Source organism: Gigantopelta aegis, chromosome 6 (assembly GCF_016097555.1).
Source record: "Gigantopelta aegis isolate Gae_Host chromosome 6, Gae_host_genome, whole genome shotgun sequence".
Taxonomy (NCBI): Eukaryota; Metazoa; Mollusca; class Gastropoda; order Neomphalida; family Peltospiridae; genus Gigantopelta; species Gigantopelta aegis.
The window spans coordinates 77,873,945-77,898,076 of NC_054704.1; the positions used below are offsets into that span (position 1 = coordinate 77,873,945).

Sequence of the window (24,132 nt, forward strand, 5' to 3'; positions counted from 1 at the left end):
TACAATCTTCTTGTTATTTGTTGAAGCATGCTAGTAAGTTTCATTCATTTGCTACCACTTGACACATACATACACGTAACTGAAAATGCATGTTGCCCAGACTTGAACCCATTCTGTGAACATAAATATGTGGAAATCTTCCCAAATAAATGAGAGGAAGGTTTAACAACTAGTCAAAAGGCTACGGTCAGACCCTAATTTCAGCCGTGAAAAATTAACACAAAGTTAATGTACAAACCTGTAGCACATTTGGTTAAAGTTACAACAGAGTGAAACCAGTCTCTGACGTTGAAATGGGCAAATACCCTCTTAAAAATAGACTGGAGATCATCTCATTAACCGTTATTTCTCAGAGGTATGCACATTTTTACAATTTTGGATAATTCATTTCGCACTACTACAAATACGAAGATGACCAGAAACATTGAATGTATGGAAATGGATACCCGGTAATCTGAACAATAAAATGCAAGTAATGTCTTATTTCTGTTACTAAAACGGATCCAATTGTCAAAAATACTAGTGTTAAAAACTAGGGTCCGTCACTTTAAAATACTAGTGTTAAAAACTAGGGTCCGTCACTTTAAAATACTAGTGTTAAAAACTAGGGTCCGTCTGTCACTTTAAAATACTAGTGTTAAAAACTAGGGTACGTCACTAAAATACTAGTGTTAAAAACTAGGGTCTGTCACTTTAAAAGTCCATATGAAAATTATAGTACTCCAATATTTCTGCTCATTACGTGCTTTATAAAAATCTCGAATAAAAACTAAATTAGCTTATTTTGGTGATCCATTACTCTTATTAAAATAACAGACAATAAATATCAAAAAGTTGCTTTTAAGTTGGAATTGAGAAACTACCATATAAACAGAATATGCTATAAAATCCCTTATAAACATATTTTTATCCATTCAGATCACTGTTATTCTTGTACATGTTATTGTATGTGTGTTTTATATCTGAATTATATTAAAACGATAGCAATATATGTGGAGACCCTACCTGAACAACTCTCAGCTTATTTCGATGCCTGCATTAGATGGGCTAATTCTTTGATTAGTCCTGGAGTCTTGTAAAGACAAAAATAAATTACATGATACCATTAGATACCATTTATCTTAAGTGTTGTTTCAAAAAGTATCTAATGAGGAAAACTGATTTGAATATGTTCTTAACGACAAATTGTAACATAAATGGTATCTAACATAAATGAGTGAACTAGTTTTCTATTCCATAGACAATGACATCATCAAACATCAGGTGGAAATGAAATTAAAACGTCTTTTCCAACTAAAACTGATTTACAGAGTTGTGCTTGCAGTTAACTATACATGCTGGTCACAGAGCAATCAGTTTCAAGTTAACTTATACATGTTGGTCACAGAGCAATCAGTTTCAAGTTAACTTATACATGTTGGTCACAGAGCAATCAGTTTCAAGTTAACTTATATATCACAATCAATTTTTGGTCATGCTTATTTTATTGCATTTTATGGCTGTGGTGACTGGGTCATCACCATGGTGCAGTCAATCAGATGTCATCAAATCAAATTTAATGGGAGATCGCAAATGTGATATGTCAAACGGATATATAAACTGAACTGAATATAGGAATATTGTAATTAATACTGAATATATACTTCAAAGCACATGTATTTATTCTTAACATTGTTTTACAAAAGACACTTGAATCACAAACTGAATCTTTAAATTTTATTGAAACAGTAATCTGTGCTGCCACATTTGGTTCACGGAGAATTAACTAGGTCTAATCATGAAGATTTAGAAAAATGCAGATAAACCTAGTTAATTCTCTGCTGCTGATCTGTCCAGAGATCAAGGAAAGACCAACGATTGTTCGTTTTCAGAGACCTGTATCTGGTCTGTAGTCCATTCAGAACACACTTATCATCATCTGTCAACAAGACTTTTCATCATATACGGTCCTTCAAGTTCATATCCAATCTTCCGATAATAATTTCTCGTGCCAACTCCTGAAGAAGAAGAATGATTTTTATTACATACCTATTCAGTCTTACTATAGTGATAAAGACATTTTAAAACTGTGTGATAAATTTATATGTGTGATCTGGACCGGAACTTTTTAATGGAGAATTCCCTTTTTATTTTTACTGCAGTTAGCACCTTTTATTTACCGACTTCATATATGATTTACAAATTACGTCAATTAGTATTTGAAACATTATACAAGGCTGCCACAGAGTAAGATTCTTAACATTAAGTAAATTCATGAAAGGAGTTTTGATCATAGATTTAACAAAGTGTTGTTATGACGTTAAATTAAAAACTGTTTTTGTAAAACATAAAAGAAGGTATGTAATAAATACAGAACTTCACATATATTGTTTTCACTTCCTATTTATTGCACTCGTTTATTTTGAGAAAGAACATACCACTCGACCGCTACGCGGTCTCGTGGTATATATTCTTACGCAAATAATAAAGTTTTGTATATGTGCTCTAGTGATGTCATTAAACTAAACAAAAATTCGTTTAAAATATCAAGACATGCAATAAAACAAGATGATTGTTAGATTTTGAAATATTTTACTGAACACAGAACTAACCGGCAAATATGATATCTTATGAGGTGTAAAATATAAACATTAATCTCAGCCTACAACAAGATTTTAATTTTTTTGTTCTGTAAAACATATCAGTCACATGGCAGTCCCCTAATTGCTTAATATTCCAAACTCTTCTCTTTTTTTTGGAGGGGGGGGGGGGTTTGCCTACCTCCTCTCCCCGTGTAACCTATTCTGAAACGGCCCAAATTCAAAGTTGTGTACAAAGAATACTGCTTTAATACAGGTAAGACATGTTTATTCTGTTCAGAACGGACAGAAGTTCCTTCAGCTTTGTGTCAGGTCCCAGAATGACCCAAACCGAGTCATTCTGCATCAAGGACTAACAGTTCTAATCATTACAGGTAAACAAGTCTTACTGTCAGGTCTGACAAACTATTTATGACTATACTATTCATATGGATGCTGAAAGGATTTACCCATACTCCAACACTAGTACATCATTACCGTTTATTGTACAACATTACCGTCTATTGTGTACCGTGCAATGGTTTTGTAATAAATTATTGACCCTGTACAGTGTTTCTGCCAGAAAGAAATTTTTGGGTATGGCGCTATGGAATTGAATATTTACAATGTATGTGCTGAATGCAACCACAGTCGACAGAAAGAAAATGAGTTAATTTTAGGGTTAGGGTTAACAAAATCATACAGTAATGATCAACAGTTATTAATGTTGTCAATATTGGAAAATTAGGTGGATTCAGAGCTTCCACCAATCCCAGATGCTGGGTTGGAAGTGTAACATTATCTATATCGCATCCTGTTTATGATTACAACAGAATCCTAATAAAAATCCATAAATTCAATATCTGCATTATATTGATATCAGTAACAAGAGTGTCTTACATGGCATCAGAGGGTTTAACAACTGAACTTGCAGTAAAAGCTGATGAGAAATGACAGGCACTTCTTGTAGTTGGAGAGACAAGGACTGGGACGTGGAGATGGACAGCAAAAGACATTGAAAAAGAAGAGCTGATGGTAGGAAAAAAATAAAATGGAATTCAAAAAGAAAAGACAAGTGGGCAGTTGAGTGGGTGAGTTGACTGTCCTGTACAGCTGCCTACTACTGCTACTTAAAACAGGTACATTTGTACTATATTAGAATCTGAAACAATACGGTGGCCTTTCAACAAATGGATGTATAACATTAAGTTGTTTCATTGGACATTAAATTTGTACTTGACCTAAACAACACTGAGGACCTTATACCTGAAATAACTGCCAGTTTTTGTGAACCGTGTTCTTCTCGGGCGATCCGTTCAGCTTCCTCCATCAGTAGCATTCCAAAACCCTACAAGATAAAAATAATAAAAATGCCATTACCATATATCTCTCTGAAAAACATCATCACAAATTCAAATTATAATCAGTCAAATTCTAATGATGCTGATGCACTCAACACATTTTATTTACGGTTATATGGCATCAGACATATCGTTAAGGACCACACGGATATTGAGAAAGGAAACCCACTGTCGCCACTTCATGGGCTACTCTTTCCAATTAGCAGCAAGGGATCTTTTATATGCACCATCCCACAGACAAGGCCATAACTCTGTTAAAAATTGGTAAATCGCCATGAACGTCAAACTTGATCTGTAACTGCATGTGGTAAACCTATACACACAATCTCAACTCAATATCTAAAGGTCTTCTGAAACAAAAGTCCGGAATTTTTTTTTTTACATCTCCTATGAGTCCTAAATTCAAGGACCATAACTAAATCGTCATGAAAGTCAAAGAAAGAAAGAAATGATTTATTTAACGACGCACTCAACACATTTTATTTACGGTTATATGGCGTCAGACATATGGTTAAGGACCACACAGATTTTGAGAGGAAACCCGCTGTCGCCACTATATGGGCTACTCTTCCGATTAGCAGCAAGGGATCTTTTATTTGCGCTTCCCACAGGCAGGACAGCACAAACCATGGCCTTTGTTGAACCAGTTATGGATCACTGGTCGGTGCAAGTGGTTTACACCTACCCATTGAGCCTTGCGGAGCACTCACTCAGGGTTTGGAGTCGGTATCTGGATTAAAATCCCATGCCTCGACTGGGATCCGAACCCAGTACCTACCAGCCTGTAGACCGATGGCCTGCCACGACGCCACCGAGGCCGGTTGAAAGTCAAACTTGATCTGTAACAGTACATGATGAAAGTACACACAAAATTTTAGATCAATATCTCAGAACCATTCTGCAAAAAACATTCAGAAAACATATGTGGGACAGATGGATGGACAGACGGACAGACAGACAGACGGACGGACGGAGATGAAACCTATAGTCCCCTCCGGTTGGACCGGTAGGGGACTAATATTTTTTTATTTTTTTTACACATAATCTTTCTATTAATTCTTTAGCATCAATTTATGATTGCAATATTACCATTTACAACAGGCACAGACCTATTGTAAATAGTGATTGTAACGTATGACAATTGTAAGCTAAGATTTTAGTGCTAACATAGCTTTGTAAAACATTGAAGTATGTCACTCAACTGGTTTCTTCTCTCATTCTCTACTGCAATTACCACATTAAAACACCTATTAGCCACTGATTAAACAATGTGCCAGGATTCAACAAAACAAAACATTAATTTCTCAGCCTTATAAACAATTGTGACAGTACTCAGCAGTGCCCATGTAAAAAGCTGTTTCAAAAGTGTTTTATAACAGCATTTTTATCATTATACAGTATTTACTTAACCCTAAACTTTTCTTTCTGTAGGAGGCCCCCAATATCACCTGTTGACTGTGGTTACATTCAATTCCATAGTGCCATACCCAAACATTTCTTTCTGGCAGAAACACTGACAAGATACCAAGGACAGATTACCTGATGCTGGAACTTGGTTGGATCACGTGCACTGACTGGCACGACACTGCCGTACACGTGCAACTCACGGACAATGGAACACCCGCCCTTCAATTCGGGTCGGAACGTGTCAGCGGAACACTTCCTCAATCGAAGCAGTCCGATGAGAATGTCCTGTTCCGGGTCCTCATAGGACAAAAACGTCTCCCAGCCACCGTTAGCGGCATATTCCCGTCTAATGAGTTCAGCCTAAAATAGAAATAAAGACATCTTTAAAGCAAATTTTCTCCTCTACCATTATTTACTGTACCCCACAATGGTCAAGATAAATATAAAACAGTAATACTTACCCATTATAACGAATGTCAGCTGCTTACACTTCTAAATAGTTAAATAATATAAATGTATTCAATATTGCTGCTTTTGTTTTGTATGTTTTGTTTCTTACTATTACCAAATACTGAAAGTTTTATTTGTTTAACGATACAGCTAGAGAATAATGATTAATTAAACATCATTAATCATCTGAATGTCAAACATTTGATAATTTTAAAAATCAACATGAAGTCTTTACAGTGAGCCTACTACATTTTTCCATTAGTAGCCAGGGATCTTTTATTACATGCACTTTCCCACAGACAGGATGGCAACATATCACCACACAGATACACATTTGTTTTAGACCATTTTGAAAACATTCTAGATTTTGAAATACTATATATATATATATATATAGAGCAAACTGTTGTAGCACACGCCTGTCATGGGCACAGGTGTCGACTTGCGCCGGCACCTCCGTGCAGGACAGGATTTTATAAACAATAAAACTTGCATTTGTATAGCATTATTTTGCAGTCTACAACAATTTAAATAATATTTATTTCAATTAAATGTTATCCATAGTAATTTGAATGGAACAACAATCATGTAGAATAACAATACAACTGTCACAACAGTTACGTATGTTCACCTCATACGGCTTCACTTTGTGATGAATCTCCTGTATTCCCACCTCTCGCGTGCGCACGTCTCGACACTGAGTGCCGAGGTCCTTCATTCGGGCGAGAGCCAGCTCCCGCAGGTTCCCATGTTCCACACCAGATGTCACCAGCGGCATCGGGATGTCTCTACATATAGAGTAGACAATGTCTGACCAATCAACAAAACAAAACATTGACAATTGTTAAGTAAGCAATGTTAGGCGTACTTCACACAATGTAGATAACCAGACATAACATAATGTCCAAATAGGAGACCACATACAACATAGATAATGTCCAAGTTTGTTTTGTTTAATGACACCATTAGAGCACATTGATTAATAAATCATTGGCTATTGGATGCCAAACATTTGGTAATTCTGACTAATTCTAAACCCGCTACATTTTTCCTAATACAGCAAGGGATCTTTTATATGCACTTTCCCACAGACAGGAAAGCACATACCACAGCCGTGGTCCAGTTTTGGTGCACTGGTTGCAATGAGAAAAAACCCAATCAGCTTAATGGATCCACCGAGGTGGTTCGATCCTGCGACGCAAGCACCTCATGCGAGCACTCAACCAACTGAGCTAAATCCCGCCCCATAATGTCTGAGAAGAAGACTATAACTACTATATACATATTACTGTAGGTTTAAAAAAAATTAATAACAGGCCAGTATAAACAGAACAAAAAGCATGTTTGAAGATAGATGTTACATTCCTTAATAAATTGACTATAAAGATTTAACAGGTATGTAAAAGGCCATGATATGTGCTATTCAGTTTGTGGGAAAGAGCACATAATATAACAGATCCTTTGCTGTTAATGGAAAAATGCAGTGTGTTTCTTCTGAGACAAAATATCAGAATTATCAAATGTTTGACATCCAATAGCCAGTGATAAATAAAGCAATGTAGAGGTGTTGTTAAAGAAACCAACTTGACAATGTACATCTAAACTAGATTTACCTCTGCACTCTGTACACCCTCGTCCATGGAGGAACCAAGGCAAGGATTCTAGCAACGAGGTCAATCAAAACTTGACAATGGACATCTAAATTAGATTTACCTCTGCACTCTGTACACCCTTGTCCATGGAGGAACCAAGGCAAGGATTCTAGCAACGAGGTCAATCAAAACTTGACAATGGACATCTAAACTAGATTTACTTCTGCACTCTGTACACCCTCGTCCATGGAGGAACCAAGGCAAGGATTCTAGCAACGAGGTCAATCAAAACTTGACAATGTACATCTAAACTAGATTTACCTCTGCACTCTGTACACCCTCGTCCATGGAGGAACCAAGGCAAGGATTCTAGCAACGAGGTCAATCAAAACTTGACAACGTACATCTAAACTAGATTTACCTCTGCACTCTGTACACCCTCGTCCATGGAGGAACCAAGGCAAGGATTCTAGCAACGAGGTCAATCAAAACGCTGGGAGGATAACTCTTGTATCGGCCAGTTTTCCACAACTCATACAACCCTGAAGAACAGAAAAACTAAATTCAATGTTGAACAATGGCAATTGATTACCTGTGTTTTGCATTACAATTCAATGTTTAAGAATAATATTTAAAAACACAAACTGTTGATCAGCAGGATTCGAATCTTACTGCACTGATTCACATGGCATTTGACAAGGTATTTAAACTGTTATGGTTCAGAGCTTGAAAAAGATCATGTGTTGTTTTTCAAAGAATAAACTATGTGGATGCAGCTAGTGGAAGGAGGTTTTGAAAAAAAAAATTGGTCTTGAACTTGAACCTGTCACTATAATAGATGCTATGGGACCATTATGTCCTATGACCTTGAATAACATCATTCATGTAATAATAATTACCCGTTCCTCGGATAACCAATGTTGGATACAACTTCAACCCATCAGCTCTGAAGGCAGGATTTTCAAAAAATTCCTACAATGAAAAGTCAATTCCTGATAATACAAAAATTCTTTACTTCCCTTTAAAAGGTTATTTTTCATTGCAACGAGTTGTATAACTGGCATGTCAAAGGTTGGGGTATGTCTTATTCTGTCTACGGGACAGTGCAACAAAGATCCCTTGCTGCTAACTGAACAAGTTACTGATCAGTTACAGTAATATTTTGGACCTAATTCGATTTCAAAAACAAAATCACAGAATAAGACATCAAGACCCTGACTTGTGTCATGCCACAGCTCATGTTTAACACTGTGTCGGTCTGTTTTTACATCGACGTATGTCGCATCATTTGCAGTGCAGCCAAGCATTGTTATTTCTTAGGCGCATTCATTTCAGTAATGCCATTAAACACTAATTATTACTTTCATTTTACATAATGAAACAATAATTAAAAATTAATTATTAATTACTTAATAATACTGTGTTTTTAATGAAAACATACAATTGTTTTTTTGTTAAATGTTTTTACCGGAAGTAGTAGTATTTTGTATCAAAATATTACAATTTGAACCGAGTGTATAATTCGGAATGTTTCCGAATGAATGCAGAACCTAATGAAACATTACGAAAGGTACCAATAATGTTCACTTCGCCTATTTTTATAAATTTTCTCCTCTTTCTCCAAAGAAGTGAAAAGTCACTTCTCCGACTTTTTTCAATTCTTTATTTAGTTCCAAAATTGAAAAGAATGAAGTAAAATGAAATGTACAGGTACTTACTATAAACTGTTCTACATCTCGGTCCCAGCCAACATTTGGCAGGTCAGGCATCATGTGGACAACGACCTTGAACCCCGCATCTTTAGACATCTGAAAGGACTCGCAGACGGCCTTCACAGTGTGACCTCTGGAAAGACAAGTCTAAAACCATCAGAAACATAACAGCAGTATCTAAAACACTCAAAAACAAGATGTCAATATATAAACCTATGAACAACATGGCATCAATATTCAAAACTATGAAAAACATGATACCAATTTAATTGCCATATTTTTAATAATTATTTTAATTCAACCCTTATTTTTCTTAAATATAATGAAAATCAGTTTTAAAAAACAAACACAGTATGTATAATACAAATGTGAACCTTCTGTACAACAACTTGTGAAAAACATTACTTTCTGCACCAGATGTTTGTTTGAGGTTTTTAATATTTTCTGTACCCAATGTTAACATTTTGATCTATCATGCCAAAATATGTAATACAATTTTAACACAACCTTTGGCACCAATATTCCTTTCTTCATGGTAAACTCATGTACATGTATGAAGATTGGTTGACCTAGCAGATATACTTCACGAGAAAAAAAAAGAGAGCTAAATACAAAATATTTACATCAACATAAATGCAAAACAAGTTGATGCAGTAACATGTTCAGGAAGATGAGCATTTATAAGTTACACTATAATAAAATAAATATTAGATTTTCATCCCCACCCGCCCTGAACATACCCCCCATTTTTTTTAAACTTAGCCATGTACACATAAAAACATTTGGATGAAAATCTAAAAGTATTTTTATTATGGCTTTATAAAATAAAAGTTATGAATAAAATATGAATAAACTCAAACTGAACCTGTTTGTGTCTCTTGCGACATCTTCATAAACACTCTGCACCCCGATCTCCAAACGTGTACAGCCATATTTTAACATGTCACTGAAAAAAAAAAAAAACAATTGAGAAACAAAGTTCTCATTAATAATTCCATTCCATTATTCTAACCTTAATTTTTAAGAATTCCTGATTCTGTAATTATTATGCCATACTCATGGGTCAGCTCAAGGCACGGTTGCAAACCAGATAAGGCAGCGTGGCAAACCAGTTTCATGTGTAAAGCACTATGGTGGTTTTTTGCAGTCAACAATGTCCAATTTTCGGGACACAACAGCAAGTAAGGAGGGCAACCACATTTGCCATCGTTGAGGTGGTAAAATTCTGAACCTGTCATGCATCAGACAATGGCTTTACATCTGGGCTACGTTCCAATCCCCTCCCCCTCAGATAAAAGGAAGAAACAGAACAAACCTGATGTGTTTTCTTAGACAGTAGTCTGGTCGAGTTTCAATAGTGATACCGATACACTTTGTGGTACTTTTTTCAGAATATCTGAAAAGCAAAAAAAAAAAAGCTGTCACCATTAAAACTACTACTAAATAAGATTAATTTTAAGACATGAGTGTAGATAAATTAATTATTAAAAAAAAACCCACATGTTAAAAAGATAATCTTTAAAACACAATAAACCAGCAATACAGAATACAGTGTATTTTGAATTTTAAAACCACATTTCAGAGCAGTGACAAAAAACCGACACAATTTTATATTTCAAATAATAACTGAGCTAACAATTAAAACAATTATGTACAAGACAGAAGTTTGTTAACAGCAAATATGTTTGCAGAAGACAGCATGACATTGTTTTAAAAATGTATTTTCCATTTTTCAAAAATAAATTTCATTATTACAGTCAAACCTTTTTACAACGACTGTCGTTACTATGACATTTACACCATCCGACCACAAATTGTCGGGAACAAACGTACATCAGTATTATTCTGTTCATTACACCAGAATTCACACCTTCCGATGCCGACAGAGCAAATTAGGAACAAACAGGCATCCGATGTCTGAAAACATCTCTTTACAATGACATTACATAATCACAGATACCGTAGCACGTTGGCAGTACACACACAGCCACTTAGAATCCTTGATCTCGTAGTAAGCCGACTGTGTCACAAGTAGACATGTATTGCTTTTGCAAATAAGCCTTTAGTTAACCAATTAAAGGATTAACTTCGAACAATAAAATCTTCTATTTTTATGATATTTTGTAAATGAAACAGGTACCAATCGTAGATGTCTTGATTAGACTGACGGTGAATGTGCTTTTCAGCATGCAGCCAGACTAAAATCATGGAGGAAACACAGGTCTAACAGCAAGAAAACACTGACATAACCAATCAGTGACACCGTAACAAAACACTCACTTGACTGCTTCCTCCACTGAACTACTTGTATTTCCAGACAGGGCGTCATGAAGGTTTCTGATAAAATAGTCCCTGTATTCGTCCGACAGTGACATGAACGTTCCACCCATCACGATAAACTCCACTTTGTCTACACTGTGGCCCAGCTGTTTGAGCTGTCAAATTTTAACAAACTGTTAAATATATACGGCACAAATAGGATATAAGAATATCCTATAAAACAGGTTGTAATAGTGAAAAAAAACTATTGTTTTAAAACTGAAGATAGTTTCTCCAAAACTGGGTCTCTCAGACTTTTCATAAATAAATTTGAAGCAATGTTTTTATCATAAATAAATTTTAATAACTTTTTTTTAATGTATCTTTTGGTATAATATTTTAATGACTTAACGTGGAGTGACAGAAAATAACACTGACCTGTTCTACTCTGTGTCGTGTCTGCAGATATGGGTTATATCTGGCTCTAATTGCCCTCATAGATGTTGGCTAAAACACAAAGAAAAACTACGTACAGAGATCGTACATAATTTTAAAATTATGGTTTGGCCTTCCTGAAATGTGATATAAAAGGTTGCATACCACTATTCAATTTGCATGAAAAATATACCAATATCCACAGGTCTACATGACTGCTGTTTTTAGGAAGTACAATGGCTTGATACCATGAAAAAACAAAATCAATATAGGTTGACCATGATATTTTTTAGCTATCCACCCTTAAGCTGGAGCACCACATCATTTTGCTGTTTATAAGTGACAGCATACCACATGCAAAGTTGTTATCATTTAGAAATAAAAGTAACCAGTAACTTCAAACCAATGGGTTATATAAATACTGCAAAGGTTAAACTACTTGTGATCATCACATAAAGGTTTTTAAATGCATTTTCGTATTCTATAAACATATTTTAATCAAGACTATTACACTGCTTCACAAAGTAACAACTCGAGAAATTTGTGGTGTGGTGCCTAAATAATAACCTCTAGCCAGAGTTGGCATCTCCTTTAATTAATCAGGGCTTCTAGATTATGGTAGCTCCACTCCCATGTCTAGTGATATTCAGTGTTGGGCTAGTAAATAATTACTGTAACTAGCCCGGCGACTAGTGGGAAAAAAACTTGTCAAATGCTGTACTTCAAAAGGATTTTTAAGCTCAATCTCCCTCTTTAGGTGACACATCTGATTATTACTATTAGTCAAATTGTATTTATTTAAAGTAGGGCTAGTGAATTTTTATCATGGCTAGTAAATTTTTAAAATCACTGATCCCATGGCTAGTGGATTTTTATAAAATTCTAGAAGCTCTGAATTAATGTCCACAATGTCTAGAATGTTCAGAAAGGATATCCGAGTTTATCTGCAATCTAGACTAGTAACGATGGTATTAATCTGAACACCCACCTCATATCCTGTGTACGACTGTGTAGAGTATATGCAATCTAGACTAGTTAGTAACAATGGTATTAATCTGAACACCCACCTCATATCCTGTGTACGACTGTGTAGAGTATATGCAATCTAGACTAGTTAGTAACAATGGTATTAATCTGAACACCCACCTCATATCCTGTGTAAGACTGTGTAGAGTTTATCTGCAATCTAGACTAGTTAGTAACAATGGTATTAATCTGAACACCCACCTCATATCCTGTGTACGACTGTGTAGAGTATTCAAAATCAGAGTCAGGACCACCTGGACAATATCTAAACAAACAAATATCAGTGTGGACATCATATATAAATTGTATACCAATAAAAACATATTTCCAAGTGAGAAAAACCTAAAAAATAAATAAACGTTGGGTTAAGTTATAACATGGCAGCTATGTTGTTTTGGGCTTTTTGTTTATTTGTTTGTTTACTTTATTTGGTTTTGTTTTTTCAGTGTGGGGGGGGGGGGGGGGGGGGGGGGGGGGCTTGGTGTGTGTGTATGTGTTTTAATATTTTAAAAGTAAAGTAAAAGATCAATCAACTGATAACTTAAATTCTGAGGTGGATAAGACAAATCTACTTTTCTTTTACGTTGCCTGTATGTGCAGAAACTCTTCCTATGAAATAAAGCCCACCAGTGTACAATATTTCATGAACCGCTCAATTGTTGGTTAACTTTAATTTTTAATTGTATGGAAACTGACAAATGGTTATGTGTAGATATGTTACATTTTCCGAAATCAAAAGCTGCAAATTTTAGAAGGTTACTAAATTGAATGCAAGTCTGAGGTAACTGATTAGGTTACACAAATATAATTCATAACAGAAATATTTGTTATCTAGAAAATAATTCACATGCACCAAACGTTTGACATCCAATAGCTGATGATTAATAAATCAATGTGCTCTAGTGGCACTTTTCTTGATCCAGTAGCAGCAGAGATGGTTTGCAAATATTTATATATATATCATTTTGTATATATATATATATATATATATATATATATATATATATGTGTGTGTGCTCACGCCCACCCCCACCCCTCACACACATTTTTTGGCACCTTCCTATACCACTGAGTGGTGTCATTAAACAACTCTGGTCTACTTTGTAATACTCTGGTCTATTTCCTAAATCTCATGTAGTTGAACAGCAATAAAAATGTCTTTCTTATTTACTTACACACAGATATTTCCTGTCATGGCTATGTGTGGACAACGGTGAGGTTTACACATCACTGCTACAACTGCAATCTGAAGAAAAAAAAAATAAGAAAAAAATGAAAAATTAAAAAAATTGTATTCTTCAAATAAAATCACATACCTGTAGCAGCTTATTTTTAAACTCTAGTTCATAAGTTTAGATTAGCGGGTGCAACAGCTATGAACAAAGTGTATGCTAGACAATCTAATTCTCAATTTGTTTAACACATGTCAGACCTACTGTTTTCAGTAATCAGTAAATGCAAAAACTATCATTTCGTTCGTGCGTCGCTCGCACAAATCTAATTTTGCTTATCCCATTTTTCATTCACACATAAAATTTAGGAAACCATTTACAAGGTCAGTTTATGCAAATTTTTAATCCTCAGTGGTCTGCAATAAGCATATATAAATGTATATATTCAGGAATAAAAGAATGATAACTTACCCCACTTGCAGTTCTCACGGGTTTGGCCCTTAACTTTGGTAACAATACCTACAATAAAATAAAAACATCTTGAATGGTTCCATGTTTAACAATATTTATATCTTACTGTTGCTTATCTTTAATAAAAAGAAAAAAGAAAATGCAAGTGAACTGCCACAATAAGTAAAAAACAACAGAAGGAAAGGTATATTTTAATAATAAATGAGCATACTGATTAATGCAGTTATAAGGCATTAAAAATTATTATTAAATGAGACATCTGACATCACAAAAGGTTACTCTCTCCAATTAGCAACAAAGATTTTTTTATCTGCACAGACAGGAAAGCACATATTTATATTACTTTTCGTGCTTATATTCAATTACGGTTCAAACACATTGTCCTAGACACACACCTACACTATCTGGACTATCTATCCAGGACAGTGGATTAGTGGTTAGTAAGAGAGAAGACAGTGTAGTGGCCTTACACCTACCCACTGAGTTGTTAGTGAGAGAGAAACCAGTGTAGTGGCCTTACACCTACCCACTGAGTTGTTAGTGAGAGAGAAACCAGTGTAGTGGCCTTACACCTACCCACTGAGTGGTTAGTGAGAGAGAAACCAGTGTAGTGGCCTTACACCTACCCACTGAGTTGTTAGTGAGAGAGAAACCAGTGTAGTGGCCTTACACCTACCCACTGAGTTGTTAGTGAGAGAGAAACCAGTGTAGTGGCCTTACACCTACCCACTGAGTTGTTAGTGAGAGAGAAACCAGTGTAGTGGCCTTACACCTACCCACTGAGTGGTTAGTGAGAGAGAAACCAGTGTAGTGGCCTTACACCTACCCACTGAGTTGTTAGTAAGAGAGAAGACAGTGTAGTGGCCTTACACCTACCCACTGAGTTGTTATTGAGAGAGAAACCAGTGTAGTGGCCTTACACCTACCCACTGAGTTGTTAGTGAGAGAGAAACCAGTGTAGTGGCCTTACACCTACCCACTGAGTTGTTAGTAAGAGAGAAGACAGTGTAGTGGCCTTACACCTACCCACTGAGTTGTTATTGAGAGAGAAACCAGTGTAGTGGCCTTACACCTACCCACTGAGTTGTTAGTGAGAGAGAAACCAGTGTAGTGGCCTTACACCTACCCACTGAGTTGTTAGTGAGAGAGAGAAACCAGTGTGAGAGAGAAACCAGTGTAGTGGCCTTACACCTACCCACTGAGTTGTTAGTGAGAGAGAAACCAGTGTAGTGGCCTTACACCTACCCACTGTTAGTGAGAGAGAAACCAGTGTAGTGGCCTTACACCTACCCACTGAGTTGTGAGAGAGAAACCAGTGTAGTGGCCTTACACCTACCCACTGAGTTGTTAGTGAGAGAGAAACCAGTGTAGTGGCCTTACACCTACCCACTGAGTTGTTAGTGAGAGAGAAACCAGTGTAGTGGCCTTACACCTACCCACTGAGTTGTTAGTGAGAGAGAAACCAGTGTAGTGGCCTTACACCTACCCACTGAGTTGTTAGTGAGAGAGAAACCAGTGTAGTGGCCTTACACCTACCCACCGAGTTGTTAGTGAGAGAGAAACCAGTGTAGTGACCTTACACCTACCCACCGAGTTGTTAGTTAGAGAGAAACCAGTGTAGTGGCCTTACACCTACCCACTGAGTTGTTAGTGAGAGAGAAACCAGTGTAGTGGCCTTACACCTACCCACTGAGTTGTTAGTGAGAGAGAAACCAGTGTAGTGGCCTTACACCTACCCACTGAGTTGTTAGTGAGAGAGAAACCAGTGTAGTGGCCTTACACCTACCCACTGAGTTGTTAAACTCACTCTGGGTGGGACTGGTACTGGGAGGTGAACCCAGTACCTACCAACCTCAAGTCTGATGGCTTAACCATCAGCCCGGTGAGGCCTGTGACGTGCACTGTCTTTAATATGTCATCTATAGAGGACAGGTTAAATAAACAAAATAACACACCGATAAGGTTTGATGCTGTGATCCACTGGGGTGGCATTTAGCTCAATCTATAGATTGTGCACCCGAGATGTTTGGGTCAAAGAATCACTGCATTTTTCTGTCCCAACTGGTATATCACAGGCAATGGTATGTGCTGTCCTGTCTTTGTTAAAAGCAGATATGAAAATCCCTTGCTGCTATGGAAAAATGTAGCAGGTCTCCTCCAAAGACTGTCAGAATTACCCAAAGTGTTCCACATCCAATAGATAAAGCTTAATTAATCAATCTGCTCTAGTGGTACCGTTAATCAAAACAAACTTTAATTGTGACCCACTGAGACATGTGCTCAGACTCTAACACTGTGCTACAAATCGGGAAATTTTAATATTGGTGGTCGAGTACTGACATTGACCCTAGGATTAGAGTTGCACAATGGTCTGAAATTACAGCCTTCATTCATAATATGTGCAAAACATCAGCCGAAACCATATCATAAGTTTTGGATGGAGAATAAGGAAATCTTGGACAAACAGCAGAAAACCTGGAAACACTGTGGAGATGATTAAAAATCTGGAATCCCTGATAAATGCAGAAAACTTTCATCTCTGCAGTTTAAATACAACGTAGTACCTTTTTGTACTGCTGTGGTACTGCAGCTATGATGTCTACAAGTCGAGGCTGACTTGGCATACAGTATTTGCTGGCGATTTTCGTCTTCAATCTATATCAGAGAGTGTCACATAAAAATATTTGAATTAAATATATGTATTGAGTTAACAAATCTGTAGAAATACATTTATATGAATATGTATGGTAGTACAGGATGAGGTGGGATTGGGTAGGTTGAGTTGGAATGTGTGTGGTGGGATGAACAGAAGGGAATGATGGATAAGTGGAGGGGAGAGTGGTGGACTGGAGATGTGGTAGGATGGTACAGGATGGGATGGGGAGAGGATGGAGTGGGAATTGCTAGAGATGGGATGAGATAATGTAGAAATGTTGTGACATGGGGACAGGGATGGTGATGGAGATGGAGAGGTGTGGTATGTCTTGAGATGGGGTGGGATGGGTTGAGATGGGATGGGATGATGTTGAATGTTATAAGATGGGATGGGATGGGATGGGATGGTGGAGAATGTTTTGAGATGGGATGGGATGGGATGAGATAAGATGGTGTGGAATGTTTTAAGATGGGATGGGATGGGATGGGACAGGATGGTGGAGAATGTTAGAGATGGGATAGGATGAGATGGTGTGGAATGTTTTGAGATGGGATGGGATGAGATGGTGTGGTATATTTTGGGATAGGATGAGATGGTGTGGTATATTTTGGGATAGGATGGGATGGTGTGGTATGTTTTGAGATGGGATAGGATGGGATGAGATGGTGTGAAATGTTTTAAGATGGGATGGGATGGGATGGGATGAGATGGTGTAGAATGTTTTAAGATGGGATAGGATGAGATGGTGTGGTATGCTTTGAGATGGGATGAGATGGGATGAGATGGGATGGGATGGGGGGGGGGATGGGATGGGATGGGATGGGATGGGATGGGAGGGAGGGATGGGATGGGATGGGATGTAAGATGGAATGGAATGGGATGGGATGGGATGAGATGGTGTGGAATGTTTTGAGATGGGATGGGATGAAATGGTGTGGTATGTTTTGAGATAGGATTAGATGGTGTGGCATGTTGTACGGTGGGATGGGTTGGTGTGGAATGTTGTAAGATAGGATGGGATGGGATGGGATGGGATAGGATGGGATGGGATGTTTGGGATGGGATGTTTGAGATGGTATGGGGTGGGATGGGATGATATGGTGTGGAATGTTTGGAGTTGGGATGATATGGTGTGGAATGTTTTGAATTGGGATGAGATGGTGTGGAATGTTTTGAGATGGTGTGGAATTTTTTGAGATGGGATGGGATGGAATGTTTTGAGATGGGATGAAATAGTGTGAAATGTTGTGAGATGGGATGGAATGGATGAAATAGTGTGAAATATTGTGAGATGGGATGGAATGGGATTGGATAAGAGATGGGATGAGGGATAGGCTTAAGCTGGAGCAAATCTACTCATTTGGGGGGAAAAACAAGGGAAATACATGTATTTGGGAAAAATCAGCTGGCCTGAAACCTTTTCACCATGTATTTCCATCATTCTACTCACAATATTAGTGCTAACCCATGTAAAATTTTGTAGTGATTAATCTGCAAATCTATATCTTGCTGTTTGGTACTAATGCTAATATAAATAAATGTTGTTATCCAGATTCTGACATTTTTATTTAATTTGGGCCAAAATTAGCCTGCCCATCTACAAAAATGGGACCTATGGAAATAGAATGAGTGTTAGGATGGGATGAGATATGAATGGTGTAGGATTGGATAGGATTGAAAGGATTGATAGGATTGATAGGATTGGAAGGCAGAATGGATGGTATGGTATGGGATATGATGGGATGCTAATGTTTTACCTTATACTGTATTATAGTACTGTACCATTCATGTTTTATGATAACTGATAATTATATTACTATTATCCAGATTCCAAAAGGAAAACTGCCATATGAATATGTTATGAATTTGGTGTCTGGCAAAAAAGGGACCTCAATAAATTTCCCCACCATGGCACTGATAATGTTCAAAAATTGAAACTAAATTCTAACTGAATAAAATGAGTGAATGTTTAACAACCCCACCACAAAGAATACAACAAAGGTACGTCTAGATGAATTTGAGAATACCAATCATACTGAAGTTACTGATGTATAGTCTGACATGAAAAAATTATGAAAATCTAGTTTTTTACACAAACTCTTACCGATTGAGATCAACATCTTTCCCATCTTGGTGAGCTTTGATGAGGGCACTTACAATCTCCGTCACAGTCTTCACCATCAGCTCTTCCTTGGAGGCATCGGACACTGAAAAACAAACACAAAATACAAGTACAGTGGCAATTCCAAGCAGTCCCATCTGCCTCGTATGTGGCAAAATATTATGATTAAATCAGGGCTCACCCTGGATCAAAAATACCTGTAGCCAAAATATTAGCCAAATGGAATTTTTATTTGCCATATTGAAAATGCTTTAGCCAAAATTGTTTTACGCAGTACTGTATAGAGTATTTATATCTGAATATGAAAATACATCTTTTTCAGCTAATTATGTACAAACTAGAATAAATCTAAAATAACAAAAACCTCAATGGTGGTAGGGGCAGTTAATATATTACTTCAATTTTTCAGTGGGGGGGGGGGGGGGAGTGGGAGTGGTTTCTCGTTACTGGAAGACAGAAAATGGCTTAGCCAAAATTTTAGCCACTTGCAAATTTTATTATTACCACTATTTCTTGTTCCAGCCAGTGCACAACAACTGGCATATCAAAGGCCATGGTATGTACTACCCTGTCTGTGGGATGGTGCATATAAAAGATCCCTTGCTGCTAATTGAAAAGAGTAGCCCGTGAAGTGGCGACAGCAGGTTTTCTTACTCAATATCTGTGTGGTCCTTAATCATATGTCTGACATCATATAACCGTAAATAAAATGTGTCGGAGTGCGTCGTTAAACAAAACATTTCCTTCCTTCCTACCCACCCACACCTCCAGATATTGTTCCTATGGGTTTGCATTGGAACTGGGATAATACTTACTCAAATATCTTGCATGTCTCAGTGCTATAATAAATGCCAGAGCATTCTATGGATTTCTTAGTTAAATAAATTCAGGGATAGCTCCAGCACTCACCAAATTAGCCAACGGCAAATTTTAAAAACAATTGGCGAATTTTATTTTAATCTGGAGAACAAATTTCATGTATTAATTGATATTTTGTTATAATTAAATTTCTGTTACATTCATTACAATGTAACGTCATCCCATTGGTCCAGACGTAGCAACGGGAGTTTGTTTGTTTTTCGATGAACGTAAAAATTACGTTGTCAAGGAACGTCATATGTGATGACGTCATTTTATATGGGCAAGTTATCTTAATGAGCGTTATTGTTTATGGATAAGAAATAATTCAAAATAAAGTATGACGGTTTAGTGTTATTATTAGCATGTATGATTCAAATTTAATTATAAGTATTGTCTGTTATTTCTTTTACGTTCATCTGGGTATGAACAAAAAACAAAAAATCTGCAAACTTATGTGAGAATGGCTTCGCCGATTCACACAGTTTACGGATGATTTTTTTTGTTCATACCCCGATGAACGTAAAAGAAATAACAGGCAATCCTTGTGTGTCAAACAACTTGTTATCTATAAAAATTCGAAGTTTAAAAGATAATTAGGCAAAATTTTCTGCTGACCCTGAGCTAGACCTGAAATGTATTAATTGAGAACCCTTTGCAAACATGTCTGCTACTGCTAGCATTACTGGAACACAAAACAAGGGGAATGCAGTTCAGTAGTGGAGCAACTGCCCAAGATATGACGTGGATATAATAGGATCATTTAACACATGTACAACACTCACGGCTAGCTCTGGCACTTGTCAAATTAACCAATTGCAAATTTTAAATACAACTGGCAAATTTTATTTTAATTTGGCAAAATAATTTCATTAAATAATTGATATTTTGAAAGAAAATAACTGGTTTGGTGCAAGTTTTTAACTTTATTACATAATTTGGCGGTACTTTTTGCTGATCCAGAACTAGCCCACACACTGGCTGGAATGAATTAATGAACGATCAAGCAAAACAATTAACAACACCCTACACAAAGTAGGCCTCTGAGAATTAAATATTTGTGTAAACTATTTAATTATAGGTTAAGCAAAAATAAATTCAAGTATCCTGTTCTCTTTTTTTGTGTAACCCGTTATGTCCATGTAAATGTAAAGTGCTAAATTTAAGGTGCGAATGGAAAATAGATTACGCTAAATTAGATTTGCTTAAACAACACACGAATGAAACGATCGTTCTCACAATTTTCAGAGGCCTGCAAAGAAGGAACTGTTTTATTTAATGACACACTCAACACATTTTATTTACAGTTATATGGCGTCAGACATATGGTTAAGGATCACACAGATATTGAGAGAGGAAACCCACTGTCACCACTTCATGGGCTACTCTTTTTGATTAGCAGCAAGGGATCTTTTATATGCACCACCGGCCTCGGTGGCATCATGGTTAGGCCATCGGTCTACAGGCTGGTAGGTACTGGGTTCGGATCCCAGTCGAGGCAAGGGATTTTTAATTCAGATACTGACTCCAAACCCTGAGTGAGTGCTCCGCAAGGCTCAATGGGTAGGTGTAAACCACTTACACCGACCAGTGATCCATAACTGGTTCAACAAAGGCCATGGTTTGTGCTATCCTGCCTGTGGGAAGCGCAAATATAAGATCCCTTGCTGCCTGTCGTAAAAAGAGTAGCCTATGTGGCGACAGTGGGTTTCCTCTAAAAAAAAGAAACAGTGTCAGAATGACCATGTTTGATGTCCAATAGCTGATGATAAGATAAAAAAATCAATGTGCTCTAGTGGCGTCGTTAAATAAAACAAACTTTACTTTTTATATGCACCATCCCACAGACAGGATAATACATTCAACGACCTTTGTTGCACTGGCTAGAATAAGAAATATCCCAATGGGCCCACTGACGGTGATCGATCCTAGATTGATTGCGCATCAGGCGAGCGTTGTACCACTGAGCTACATCCTAGGCCTGCAACAATCTAATTAAAATTAGCTCCACTATTACATGTGGATCTAACACCAGCCAGTTGGAGCTCATGTTCACCAATCAAAACCTTACTTGCAGAATCCTGTCAGTGATTTAAAAATAATTTGAAAACATTCCGAATTATCCTGAGGGTATACGATATGTTTCATGTGAATTACGAATGCCTTATTTAGACCAGTAGAAATAATTTTATTCAGATTGCTAACAACACTGAGTAGTCCCCAATGTCCAGGTAACCTTTCATCTGTAAATAATAATTTAAATATTGACCAATCACACTTTGCCTTTTATAACGTTATTTGGGAGCATACAAATTCTAAAAATATCGGGCGAGTCTATTTTAGTGGCCGCAGTACAGCGAATCATACCAATACGTACGGGTGGGTTATCAGTCTTCAATTTTACATTAAAAATTATTTATTTATTTATAAAAAAAAAAAAAAAAAAATCAGTCTTACATTACAAATTATTTATTTTATAAAATAAAACATGTTTTATTTTATAAAATAAAACATGTTTTAAGGCATTTGTAATTCACACGAAACATGTCGTATACCCTCAGGATAATTCGGAATGTTTTCAAATTATTTTTTCTGCAAGTAAGGTTTTGATTGGTGGACATGAGCTCCAACTGGCTGGTGTTAGATCCACATGTAATAGTGGAGCTAATTTTAATTAGATTGGGCCTGCAAAGAATACATCTGCTTTTGGGTGTTGAAGGTGAGTATATAAATAAAAGTTAAAATTTCAATATAATACTATATTTATATTAAAACAGTGTAGGCCTAAAGAACTAGAATGGGAACAGACCAAATGGGGTCATTGGTTGACCTTTCTACGTCCAATTAGGACTAGGGTCATAGCAATCCATCACTTTTCAAACAAAAAGAGTTCTGCCTGTTTCCACCACCCACCCCTTCTCTCAATCTTATCCTCTAAACGGGTGGGGGGGGGGGGGGGCTGTGCAACCACCTGCCAGCCCACACCCATCCCACCACACCCCACTTAAATTACGAACCTGTTCTAGCACATAGGAACAACATCTTGGTTGAGTGGGGAAGGGGGCACAATCATTAGTGGAGGTCTCTAGTGGGCACTGTGGGGGGGGGGGGGGGGCACTGGGGGGGGGGGGGCACTCGGGGAACACGTGTGGGGGGGAAGCTGACGTTTCAAGCGTTTTACAATGTTTAGTTCACAGGGCCGTAGCTAGCGGGGGGGGGGGGGGCAACCCGGAAAGCATTATAGAAACTTAAAGAAAATTCTCTTCTTAACTGTTTAAGGAGTTTTAGACTATGGTATAATATCCGCCCGGTCCCCTCCATTATTATTTTTAGTTAGGGTTAGGGTTGGGGTTATGGCTGGGGTTAGGGTTGGAGTTAAGGTTAGGGTTAGGGTTTGGGGAAGGGGGGACCGGACGGATATTTTTCCTAGACTATTAACTACTCAGTTGCCTGTCCCCCCCCCCCCCCCCCACCCCAAACAAAAAATCCTAGCTACGGCCCTGGTTCAACCTCATTTTATTGTCGTACCATATAGTCTAGTTGACCGTTTGTATATTTACTGCCTTTAGCTTTTATCTATTGAATTCTACTGTTTATATTCAATCATAGACACATACAAACCTTTTTTCTTGGGATTACCCATACTGTGTTCTTTTACTTAGTGTATTTGCCCGTCAAAATACGCATCTGCAATAAATAAGCGGATTTTTATTCAGCAACAGTCTATAATGTATGTTTTGCTTCTAAAGACACGTGTATCAATGTGTTGTATATTTGTATCTGAATAAATGAATTCACGATAACTATAAACACTCTAAATTAAAAACTGATTTTGTGACTTAGACAAACATTTATGACAGATATGTTCAATGCTTTATAATATCGGCAATATGAAACAATTTTATACATCTGATGATATTCAAAGTGGATACCTAGGACCAGTCAACGATATTTTCATTTCCGGGGATAATCGTAAGATGGCATGTTTTGCGATTTTGAGGACTTGATATTAAGTTAATTTTATTTGTTGAAAAGACGTTTGTTCACAATAGT

The 24,132-nt window shown here is 37.1% G+C and overlaps 1 protein-coding gene across 2 annotated transcripts; it reads right to left on the minus strand.

Annotated features, from left to right (window-relative positions):
- Positions 1-1,702: 1,702 nt before the first annotated feature.
- LOC121375365 (elongator complex protein 3) lies at positions 1,703-23,803 on the minus strand. 2 transcript variants are annotated; one of them, XM_041502782.1, is made up of 17 exons: positions 23,701-23,803; positions 19,204-19,306; positions 17,008-17,098; positions 14,444-14,491; positions 13,976-14,046; positions 13,002-13,065; positions 11,778-11,846; positions 11,361-11,515; positions 10,396-10,476; positions 9,946-10,026; positions 9,087-9,213; positions 8,268-8,340; positions 7,790-7,910; positions 6,408-6,564; positions 5,459-5,686; positions 3,825-3,906; positions 1,703-1,997 (listed from the first exon to the last, which is right to left on the minus strand). In XM_041502782.1, exons 1-17 carry the CDS (start codon positions 23,720-23,722, stop codon positions 1,915-1,917), a joined length of 1,656 nt encoding a protein of 551 aa, XP_041358716.1. In that variant the 5' UTR covers positions 23,723-23,803; the 3' UTR covers positions 1,703-1,914. The 2 variants fall into 2 exon arrangements, with proteins under 2 accessions (XP_041358716.1, XP_041358717.1); XM_041502783.1 differs by lacking the exons at positions 13,002-13,065; positions 13,976-14,046; positions 14,444-14,491; ... (1 more) ...; positions 19,204-19,306; positions 23,701-23,803 and adding an exon at positions 12,763-12,861.
- Positions 23,804-24,132: the final 329 nt, after the last annotated feature.